Here is an 11,898-nt window from a genome sequence, read left to right on the forward strand (position 1 = left end):
GGGGCGGAAGAAGGGCTTTGAACGCCCTTTTCCTTACCCTTCTACCTGGCGGGGGGAGAGCTGCGGCTGGCACCCGGTCCCAGGGCCCAGGCGGCAGGCACCGCGCCGCCCCGAGAGCCGGGCCGGGGGACGGCGCCCGCCGCGCTCCCCGATAAAGGCCGGCGGCTCCTCGGGGCGGGCGCTCCCCGCACGCCCCTCGCCCGGTGGGCTGGCCCGGGTGCCCGCCCCGCCCCGCCCGGTAGCCTAGAAAAAGCGGGGCCGGGCGGTGGGCGCTGCTCGGCGGCAGCGAGGGCTTCCCCCCCCCCCCCCCCCCCCCCGCCGACCATGAAGAACCCGGTGCCGCAGGCGGCCTCGCTGCTGCTGGAGAAGCTGCTGCTCCTCGTCCACGTCCGGCCCCTGCCCGCGGGCTCCGGCGGGGAACCACCGCCGCCGCCGCCGGCGGCCGCCCCCGGCTACTACGACACCAGCTGCTTCAAGCGGGGCGACCTGCTGGAGGTGCCCCGCACCCTCTTCATCCACTTCGGCATCTACCTGGGCGAGAACCGCGTCGCCCACCTGATGCCCGACATCCTGCCCGCCTTCACCGGCGACCGCCGGCAGATCCAGCAAGTGGTGACCAACAAGCGGCTCATCCTGGGCGTCATCACCAAAACGGCCAGCATCCGCGTGGACACGGTGGAGGACTTCGCCTACGGCGGCAGCATCCTGGTCAACCACATGGACCGGCTCTTCGAGGACCAGGTGCTGGGCAGCGAGGAGGCGGCCCGCCGGGCCGAGAAGCTGGTGGGCGCCACGGCCTACAGCCTGCTCTGGAACAACTGCGAGCACTTCGTCACCTACTGCCGATACGGAGCCCCGGTCAGCTTCCAGACCGACAAGGTACGGCCCGGCCGTCGGCGCCGGGGCGCCGCTCCGCCGGGAAGCCGCGCAGCTCGCCGGCGGAGGCGGCGGCCGGCGCCGGGGGCGGCGCTGCCCTTGGCGGCGGCGGCGGCGGCCCCGCTGGGCGCTCCGTTCCCCGAAACTAGGTCAGCCGCCGCCGCCGCGGGCCCCCGGGAGCCGCTGCCCGGTATCGCCCGCCGCCCCCCGCCGGCGGCCGTCCTCCGCCGCCGGTGCGGAGCCGCTGGGAAAGGCGGGTTAGCCTGGCCTCTGCTGGCTTCAAGTGGCCAGGAAGGCGAAGCCGCGGTCGTACGGCAGTTAATACGCGCTTAAAACGCTCGGAAAGCTGCTCGTTGCCGCCGGAGCCGCAGGCGGTGCTGGGGCTAAAGCTCGGGGCGGGACCCGGTGCCGGACCCGGTTTTCTCCCCGTGCGGTGGCCCAGAGAGGCCGTGCGAGAGCGGGGGTAGCAGCCGCTGGCCTCTAATGGCGAGAGTGGGCACCTCCAGCTGCCCGGGTACAGCTTTCCTCCTTAACCCTGACCCTTTCCTTTTTCTTCTTTTTTTTTTTTTCTCCTCCAGTTCTGTGAGACTGTGAAGATGATTATTCGGGACCAGAGGAGTGTTCTTGCTTCAGTGCTTGTGGGATTAGCATCGATAGTCTGCCTAGGTTTGGCACCCTCCACCACGCTCCCTACTATCTTTATTCCATTCTTTCTGTGGATGGCTGGCTAACAGCCTTGCCAGAGGCTCGCGGCCAGCCTCTGTATATAGGATGTATACTACTGTATTTATGAAAGCACGGATTACTCTTCGGCGTCGCGTAAAGTTTCTTAACCTTGTGTGCCATTTTTAAATACAACTTTATCTAGAACACAGTGCACAAGACATAGCTTACTGTGTAAGCCAAATAATAGATTTCCTGAAAATCTCGGTTGGTACATTTTAACACACCTTTAAATCATGAAAAAGTAGGGTTGCGATGCAGTTCTGCTCCTTGCCTTTCGCCGTAAGTGATTCCGGTAATATTTCTTCACTGCAGACCTGGGTGCCATAATTATTAATAAAAACAGATGATGGAGTTCCACAAAGCGATGAATGTTGAGAACAAACTACTTACCTCTTCCTTTGATATGTACAGTGTATATTCAGAAGTTACCGTCTCTCTTTCTAAAATACTCTTTAGTGGAGATACAGGTGAGTAAACTGACTCTTTCTGATAGCAAAGAAGAAGAACCAACCCTAGGCTGGGGGCTGGGTGCTACAGGAGCACATCTGGCCAGATTGGCTACAGTCATTTCCCTTCTGGGAAATGTTCACTAATCTCTCATTCATATTAATTGTGTAAACACTTGCTACCATATTGAACAACTTTTTAATTGGGTTAGTGGTGAGGAAAGACGGCAATTCATCAGCATTTTCCTTCCTACTGATAGTATGGCTAATATAAATGGCTACAGAGGGTTTTAGGGGATACAGGAAGAAACTAGCTTGCTTTATGACAACTAGTTACATACAAACATTGGAAATTTCCAGCATTCTAGGTCACATGGCAGGGAGGAGGAGGACAGATGCCAGTTTAGTTCCTGCCTTTCCACAGCAATGGGACCCATGTGGGTGACATAAAGCATCAGGGATTGTTGGAGCAGTTTCTGTGGTGGCCATACTGTCATTTTGGATATTGCCTTAAACCAAGATGCCTCTCAGTGAAAGATGACATGTCTTCCTATATTCGTCTCTTGTGAATAAGTATTCACTTGCAAGCCAGCAGTTGGTGCTAAAAACGTTTCGTCTTCAATGTTGATGCCTTTCTCTTTATCAAGAATGTGTCAAGTTGGATTTGAAATCAGGTTCATCTAGCCGATTGTTTGAGTGCTAAACACCTTTGCTATTTTTTTTCTTAGCGGTGTCTTAATGTATGCAGAGAAATTGTTCAGCTCCTGGAATGCCTTGCATGCGATACATGCACTTACATGCTCATGTGCTATGCTTGTTTTCCTTTCTAGTCAAAGGCAAATACAATGGTGTCTTCACCAAGGACTGAACCTCAGATTTACTTCTTTCTATGAGTAGTGTCCAGTATCCTGTCATCAGCTCTGGTACGGAAGTGGCCACTTTCCCCGTTTTGAGAGAGACTCATTTTAACTGTGCTGTAAACCCCCTTCTCCTTCCCCTAGACCTTACAGCTGCTTGAAGATTGGATTCTTGAAGTGTGAGTCTTCTTGGCTGCTCTCTAATCATCTTTCTTCTGGCTGCTCCACTATAACCGACGAAGAATGTAAAGACTGGGGTGAAATTCCAGGCTTGTAGGAAACAGCAGCATGACTGCTGCTGCCGTCAACCGAGAGAGGATTTCAGCCCAGCTTTCAGTACGCGTTCAGTCTGCAACCCAGCTCCGAACAGCTGGATATCAATTACTGTTGGATCCTCATAAACAACTTCTGTTCTGCTTTCAAAGATCGCAACGCTCAGTGTAACTGTTTCTGGTAAACTTTTAAAATTAAGGTGTTTTTTAATTAACATGAATTGCTTTTTCATAGTGTACGCGTTAGTAATATTTACATAAATTCCAGTGTGGTTTTTTTTACTTGCTGTGCCTAAGGTATGAACTGTAGTCATTACTGTAATTATATAAATAGAATTTATTCATTTAAAAATGTCTGCCGGCCTCTTGAAATTGAGTATAATGCTGTAGCATTTCTCTTAACATATCCCAGTAGGGCACTGAACAGTCCATTAACATGCAGTTACATGGTGTCTGATTACAGGTGGGCTTTTCTTTTCCCCTTTATTTACTTGGGATTTATAAGAATTCCAGTGATTCTTATGATTCACTTATACAATAAACAACGGGGGTCATGACCAGTAACCAAATCATAAGTGGGATTGCTGGAAGGCAGAGAAATGTTCCTACTCTAGCTTCAATATTAAAGGACCAATGCTCCTGCTTTGCTAATGCTGTTGAGAAAAAAGCATCCAGATTAGACTGGGGGACAAAGCTGGGATTTTCCTAGGTGTCTATGAAAGAAATTAAAGCAGTTCCTTGCAGACTTCCAGCTGTATTAGTAGAGAATTTTCCTTCAACATGCGAAGTTTGCAGCTTATGAAATACTATGAAATGGTCTAGAATGTGTTGCTATATCCTGTCATCAAAGACAAGTAATAATGTGGGCATAGAACAGAAATTCAGCTGCATGTTTAGAAGTTTTTCCTACCAACCATAATTCTAGCAGAGATCTGGAAATTTTGTTGAAGTCGGGCATGAGTCAAATCAGTCATACTCTGCGGGGAAAAACAAGACTAGCAGGCATGAATTCTCATGTTCAGCTCAGCGGGTGGTGTTTGTGCGCTGAAATATTTTGGTAAATGTCAGCGTCAACTTTTTTTTCTGTAATTACTTGAGTAAAAATAAGCACTTGCCCTAGGTGGAGCACTGCATTTCAGACTTGAGCTCAACTGTGATGCCATTGAAATGAAGGAGCTAGTTATAATAAGAAAAACACAGAAAACTGTGGAGCAGTTCAGCTGTTTGGAAATGCATGTGCTTAGAAGTGAAATTGTTCATCAGTAACTGTAAGTGATGGTGATGGGGAGTGTAAATCTAGAGCTGCAGCTCATTTTAGTGGTGGGGCTGTTTTGAAAAGCTGTGGTTAAACCAGAATATGTAATGGAGGAGTATAACCATCACCCCTGTGCCACTGGGAAAGGCAAGTAGTGAAGACATCAAGTTAAAAGGATAGATGTTTCGCTTCAGGCTTTCCAAAGAAAATAAAAATAAAATGAGCATTCACAAGGCTTGAAATGTTTTTACAAAACCTGTGTTTAAAAGAAAAAAAAAAAAAGAAAAAAAAGTAGGTTGCTAAATGAAGACATTAGAACAGTGAGCTTTCTGTTTGTATTTATTTTAGCTTGGAACATAAATGATTACTCATTTTGTGGTGAGCAGTCATCTGCTGCTTGATTTCACCTTTGGGTCCTCCTGTGCTGAAGGAGAATGCTACATATAAATACCATTGAGGCTTTTAATGAAAACAAAATCATAGCAATACTTGTTAAAGTCTGAGGGGGTGGGGAAAAGGGAATTAAACTTGTGTGTGACTTGACATCATCCAGACAGGTTTTAGAAAGCAAGCTGCAGCAACAAGAAACATTAGAACTGTGATCTCTAGAAATGATATGGTGTTGTATTATTTATTGCATGTTCTCACATTAAATAAAGTGTCACACCACTGAATGATACAGAACTGTTAGACAGTCATTAGTTAGAATTTCCTTTATCCACTAAAATTAAAAAAACAAAAGTTCTCAGGTGACTCTAGGATCCACTTGCTCCTTACACTTTGTAGTAGCTTAGGACCTGATTCCTCTCAGCACTTAACTGTCATGAATGGGCTTACAGAGGAGAAATGAAGATACAAAAACTTAGTAGTTCTGAGGCTTTTTGCTGTAGTGCATTGCACTTTCCTGTAAGCTTTACAGAAATCTTTCAGAACACTGTGCCGGTAAAATAAATGATCTCTTCTTCTGTAGGAATAGATCACTAGAAGTATTTGAGGGCTATTTTTGGCATAATTTCTTTAAAATCGATTCTGTGCTTGTGTTTTGTGGCTTAGCTTTGCCTCTGAAGTCAAAGGAACATTTAGGATATGGTCCTGAGTGTTCAGAGGCTTTGGGAGAAGGGGGGGAAGTGGGGAGATCTTTCAGAGACCTAAATCAGAACTACATTTATTGCAGTACTGCAGTTCTGTCTGTGACAAAACCGGTGATTTAAGTTTACTGTTTCTGTGTCTCATAGGGTAGGAAACTTTCTGTAAGATGTTCTGTAGCTTTTTAATGTTTTCCCTGTTTATTAGGGAACTTTATTTAGCCCTGTGACCTTCTTTTAGTAGTTGCCTCTTCCCTACAGTGTATCTGTGAATTGGAAAACAGTTGGTGGCTGCTCTGTGATAGTGCTATTTGGAGCAAATCAGCTGCATAGTCCCTTTCAACTACATGACAACACCTACGACTAGGTGCTTGGTCTGAACGAGGCAGTGAAAGTGTGGGAGGCAGATAACCTAGATTTGTTTTACTTGCAAAGGCAGGGCATACTAAGTGTGCTGAAGGACCTGCTGGTGAACACAGTAGGGGTGTGCCTGTGAAGACTCAGATGCTGCTTAGCTGGACACAGTGATGTGTCTGCTCTCCTGTCCCCAGCTGGAGTTTAGGGGGCTTGAGATGGGGTTGCATGTTAGGGCAGAGATTAAATAGATTAACTTGCCTTCTCGTAAACTGAGAGTTATGCCATTAATGCCATAGGACGTAATCTAACCTAGTAAATAAAATGGGCTGGGGTCCATCTTCTGACTACGTGGTGGTACACTGTGACTCACGTCCGTATAGCTAAACTCCCTCACCGCTACAGCGTAGCTTCACCTCCAGTGGCTCTTCGTTATGCTCCCTGGCCTGCCTTGTCCCAAGGCATGCTCCAAGGGAGCACAAGTTACCAGGGGCTGCAACTGGCATCATGCAAACAGCATCCATGCGCAAACCTATTCTGTGACCTTGTTTAGCTGATTAACCTGGCTGGAATTTTAAAGTAGACATCCCCATTTGTTACCCAAAACCTTGAGTCCCTTCTGGATTGAGCAGCACTTTGACTGGAAACAGCAATACCATTTTATAAAGAGTGCAAAAATGTGATGGTTACAGCATTTCTAGGGATTTGGGAGACCTGTTCCTAGGACCCTCTCAGTCCATCCTGCAAGAGCCTCGCCAGACTTCGGATAAGGCTATGAGGTAGCTACCCTTCACCTTTTCTAATTTTATCTTATGATTAGGACAATGATTATTGAATTTTTTTTATCAAGTCGGGCAATAGCTGCGGCTTTGAGTTAGAAGGAGAAAATGGCTCTCCGGCCACTCTGTGTTGGAACAGGCTCTGTTTGGGCTCTGCATATTTGTCCCCTCCAAGAGGGGTGTTGCTTCCCATAGTCTATGGACCCCAGTGAGGTTCTGAGTGGGAACCAGTTCCCTAGATGCAGCCAGGATCTAAGATTGGGACATTTCTGACTTTGACACAACACAAACTGCAGCCATTCAGAAAATTTTCGGGTAAAAGGGAAAGACTATCGGGTTGGATCAAAGTTTTTCTGCTTTGCTGCAGTGTTGGTTTAGTTAAACACTTTTAGTTAGAGCAGATACCTGCTGTATCTCTCTATTGCCTACAATTTCTCTTTTTTTAATTCTTTCCCATTTCTATAACTGCGGTAATAATCTTCTCTGTTTTCTGGCCAGCTGCAAGACTTGGTTAATATTTGCATAAGGTTGTGGGTTCCTTGCATTGGATGTACCAAATAAATAAAATGCATGGTTCCTTACCAGAAGGCAACTTTCCTGCCTGTGAAACCCGAGTTTTCTGTGAGGCTGAGGAGGTATACTATTGTATATAATTAAGAATACAAGCAAATGAAGGGTTGTGCTCTGCTAAACATGTCAAGCCACCTTATCTTCTGCTTCTGCATAGTCTTAGACCTGACTTGGATTTGCACCTGTGTTCCTTGCAATTTGGCAGAAAGTACCTGCACATTTCCATTTAGTACTGCACAGAAACACAGGGAGGGGTGGGTCTGCTACTGCCACACAGTAGGTAAAAAGTTAGTAATTAATTCTAATCAAAAGTGAAGAAATGTGGGTGTGAAGATAATGAGAGGTCTGCTGCACCCCTGGTGGAAAGATTAGAGTTAGATATTAAACAGAATAACTTTTGCTATTTCTGTTTGCAGACAGGATTGTACGTAGCTCCAAGTGAATGCTCAGGAGGAGGGAGGCACCTGGTTTCAACCACATTCATTTAGAGTCTGTCTGAACGACGCAGTGGTGCGCTCTGTAAGTAGTCTGGAGCCAACGAATACTTGGTTGCCTCCAAAATTGGAAACAGCCTGTGAAAAATGTAGAACTGCCTTTAGCCCTAGGTGTAGAAGGCTGTTTGGTTCAGCATCGTGATACCACAGCTCTGTTGCTTTTGGAGCCTGAACAGATAGCACCTCATGATCCTGTCCTGTTCTGCAGTGATACCAACTCACCTGAAGCAAGAGCTTTGAATCATGCAGATATGCCCCAGACTGTTTAAATTCCGCCCCATGCCTCATTTTATTCACGGGTTACTTTACACAGGTTCCAGATCTGCTGGTTCCTGAGGGGTCCTTCCCAAAGTATCTAACTCTTCCCAAGCTTTGGAAGAGGAACCTGAAGGCCTCAGTCAGGGCTGAGAATCACCTCAGATTGGCAAGTGTGTAAGGTTGCAGTGCCTAAAGTATACATGAAGATGTAGCCCGTGACAGCCACAGTCACATTGCCATGTCCCATTCCCATTCCTCGGTCTTTCATCAAGCTCAGGATGTGCACAAAACTCAGCTCCTCTGGAAATCCAAATGTGTAATAAACTAGGACATGGCCTTGACAAATAGAGGCAAAAGTAGCATCTCTTCATTCAGTACATCAGCCATTTAGCACTGACAATTGCATGGTAAAGACAGCTTTTTATTTTCCTTCAGTTATTACTCCCAACTTCTGACAGCAAGTAGGTTTGGTCACACTGTATGTAAGAAAGAACCACTTTGTTGTACAAGTAACTATTTTAGAATGACAATTTGATCATGTATTGACAGACAGGGTGTAGACTGGGAATAATGTCTTTTCAAAAACTTGCCTGGAGAAAGCAGTAATTCTGCTTGGCCAATGAACTGAAATTCCAGTGAGGAATGGAGCATTTCTATTTCTGATGTCTGAGCAATTCCAGTAACTCTAATACTGTTAAAGCATTGAGAATGGCACAGGCAGTAGACCTGATGCATAGTCATGAAATGTGTTTCAAAATTATAATGAGGTTTTTATGACTTGCAAAGAGGTTTTTTACAAGCAAACTGAAAATATCCACCCAAACCAGTTACAGAACTTACTTTCCCTCAGTAACTTTCTAGTTTGCATTTTTCAGTTTGGAGAATGTTTGTGTTAAAAGCTGTCTTATAGACAGTACTCGGTCCTGCAATTACATACAAATTTGTGCTTGCAACAACAGTCTGTTCTTATGGGAAAGACACTCAATTTGTGACATAAATTGTGAGCTCACTGTATAATTGAACAGGAGGGAATATGGGATGTGAGCAAAACATCTGTTTATACAGAAACCATTTGATCCTAATAAAATAGTAAGAGAAGTTATTTGGAAAAAAAAATCACTTTACTAGCATTGCATATTTAAAAATTAGCCCATTAGGACAGGTTATCAGTATCTGAGTACATAGTACTCCAAGCTTCTTTACTGCAACAGCATCATTGGGTTATGTTTCTTCCAGCTAAAATCAACAGGAGCTTTGTCACTGCCTTCATAGAGAGCAAGATTAAGTATGAAGTATTCCCACCCATTCCCTGACCTCCCCAAAATCTTGTACCTGTGGAAATTTAATAATGATGTTCAAAAATGAACCCCCAAACACTATGAACTTTACACTGAATTATCATTTGAAGAATCTTACAGGTCATAAACTGTAGTTCTTCAAATCTATTCAAACAGCTGCCTACAGACAGTTGCTTCTGCGCTGCCACCAGTGTTTCTACCTAGGTTTTTTTGCTGGTCTAGGCAATGCACTCTTCAGCTGGCTTCTGAGATCTTTTTCTGTGAACACAGCTACTGCCATTAATCTTTAGGAAAACTGGACTCTCAATCCAGAGCTGCAGCAAGACAACCAGACACTGTTAACAACTTAACTACCTTTGAGAGCCTTGAGCTTATAGACGAGGGCCAAATATTTCAGCATCACAGGAACACAGGAATGAACTTGGCAATATCTGAAGGTCAGTTCAGCCCCGCATCATTCCCCACCAATGAGCAACAGTGAGCACTTAGGGACAGCATACGGGTACAGAGTCTCAATACATTCTCAAAAATTTCTGTAAGCAACAATTAATGAACTTCCAGCTTTAAAGCTTGCATTCATTTAATCATGCTTAATACTCTTACCCTATGTGAGTTTGTTTTACTCCTTTTTTAGCTTACCTGTCTGGCCTCTGAAAGGTTCTATGGCAAGATTAATTATGACATATGAAAAAGCACTTTGTTTTAAATTGGCTGCCTGATGATTACATTAGCTGTGCCTCCCCTTCTTGTACTACAGGGAACAATGAATAATCATTTTGTGTTCATTTTTTCCACTTACAGTCTTAGAACTCTCAGATATTCCTGATACGGCAGTCAGATTTTTTGCAATTCCCACAAATTTGTGCTGAAATTCTGAAAGCAGCTCATTTGGCACCATCCTTCTAGGACCATGGCTGCCCTCAGAAATTTATCACACATTACACCTCTCAGTCCAACAATGTGATTGTGGAGTTTCTTTACGCTTGACTACACTCAGTCTTGTCAGTTTGTTACTCTGAGTTGATGTATCAGTCCTAAAATGCCTTTTATTGGCCCCTCAGTTTAGGATTATTGTGAGCATGCATTCCCTGTAGAAAAAAATGGGCTTACTTTGAAGACTTCTCTATCACTTTGGTATTGAATATTGCTGAAAAAAAGAAAAAACATTTTTGTTTTTGCTATTATCTAATCTTTCTTAAAAGGCCCTTTTGTATCTTTATCATCTGTTCTGTCTCTGGCAAATACCTGGCTTTTGCTATATTTTAACAAGGCCTTTTTTTTTTTAATTATTAGCTTCTATGTTAGTAAGGTGATCCTCCGAATCTTTTTTAGCCTGGGTCCTTGGGGCTTTTTACATAAGTAGCTTATGCAGAGTGCTTGTGGTCCTTGCTTGGATACGAGATATGCTTTTTGGAGGGTGTAACTTCTGCTTTGCTCCAGCTCGAGTCCTCCTGGGCTGAAGGAGCAGCAAGGCAGGCAGCGTCTCCCCAGCGTCCAGTGTGGACACGAGCATCGGCAAATCCCCGATCGATCAACAACTCGACGTGGTGTGTGGATGGTGTTGCAGCATCTCCGGGATGCTGGGAGAAGGGAGGTGCAGAGCTCCTTCAAAATAAGAACCGCCGGGGTTGACAAACCTTCTTTTAAGATAACACACTCCCACCTAGTGGCTCTCTTACATTCAGGGAGATGCACTGTGCAGCTCTCCGGCAAACTGGGAACAGTTGACTACGAAACTCGCATTTAAAAAACGGGTAAACTAATTGTTTATTAAGTTGACGTAACTGCTCAGTGGGTTTAGAAATGTCGATTTTTGAATGGCTGTTTCACTGTTGTCACATCTAACCAGAAATCAGGAAGGAACAGTTAAACTGCATAACACCGATTTTTTTTATAGTTGCCCACACTGTAGTGGTTCTTGTTTTTTAAATCACAATTTTGGTTGTGTCACTAGGCTTTGTAGGAAAGACAACAGCTAGATACAGAAAAGCATTTAAAAATAATTCTGTTAGCTGTACTTAATGAATAATATAAAAACCTCAGAGATAAGTCATGGGATTCTATGTGTGTATAATAAAAAAAAATATAATATATATATAAATGAAAGAAACACAGGTTACATTGCTTCAGACTTTCTTAATTGTGTCTCCAAGCATAGCACTATATCCTTAAAGCCTCAGGAAAAATACAAAGAAAATTACACAGAAGCATCGTAAGTTGTTTAACTGTAATTGGCATTGACAGTCCAGCTTCCTGACTTAAAAGCTAGTTAGCAGCTCACAGCAGCTGGATTATAAATTAGAAGGATGTGACCTTGATAAATCGATGCCTTTTACGATTCTGAGAATAAGCTGGAATTCAAAGCCAAGTATGAACAGCCTAAAGAAAGAGTGGGCTCTTTCTACTTTTCAAACTACAGTTAAGGTATTTTAAATATTTAAATCTAGGAAAAGTATAAATCAAATCTTGTTCTTCACGGTTGCACTCAATGTAATTTATTTTGAGAATGATTAAATATTCAAAAGGTAATGTGATACAAAAATCTTTAGCCTCCCTGGTAAACTTCCAGTTAATGTCTAGATCAGTTCAGACTTTACAGTTTGATGCCTGATGCCTGTTTGGTTCCAA

General features: G+C 44.4%; 1 protein-coding gene across 1 annotated transcript; it reads left to right on the top strand.

Moving 5' to 3' along the window:
• LRAT (lecithin retinol acyltransferase) lies at window positions 1–5,418 on the top strand. Its single transcript, XM_069785761.1, has 2 exons — window positions 1–879; window positions 1,455–5,418. The coding sequence occupies exons 1-2, from the start codon at window positions 325–327 to the stop codon at window positions 1,605–1,607; spliced, it is 708 nt and encodes a 235-aa protein (XP_069641862.1). The 5' UTR covers window positions 1–324; the 3' UTR covers window positions 1,608–5,418.
• The last annotated feature ends 6,480 nt before the right edge of the window (window positions 5,419–11,898 follow it).

This window comes from Haliaeetus albicilla, chromosome 1 (assembly GCF_947461875.1).
Source record: "Haliaeetus albicilla chromosome 1, bHalAlb1.1, whole genome shotgun sequence".
Taxonomy (NCBI): Eukaryota; Metazoa; Chordata; class Aves; order Accipitriformes; family Accipitridae; genus Haliaeetus; species Haliaeetus albicilla.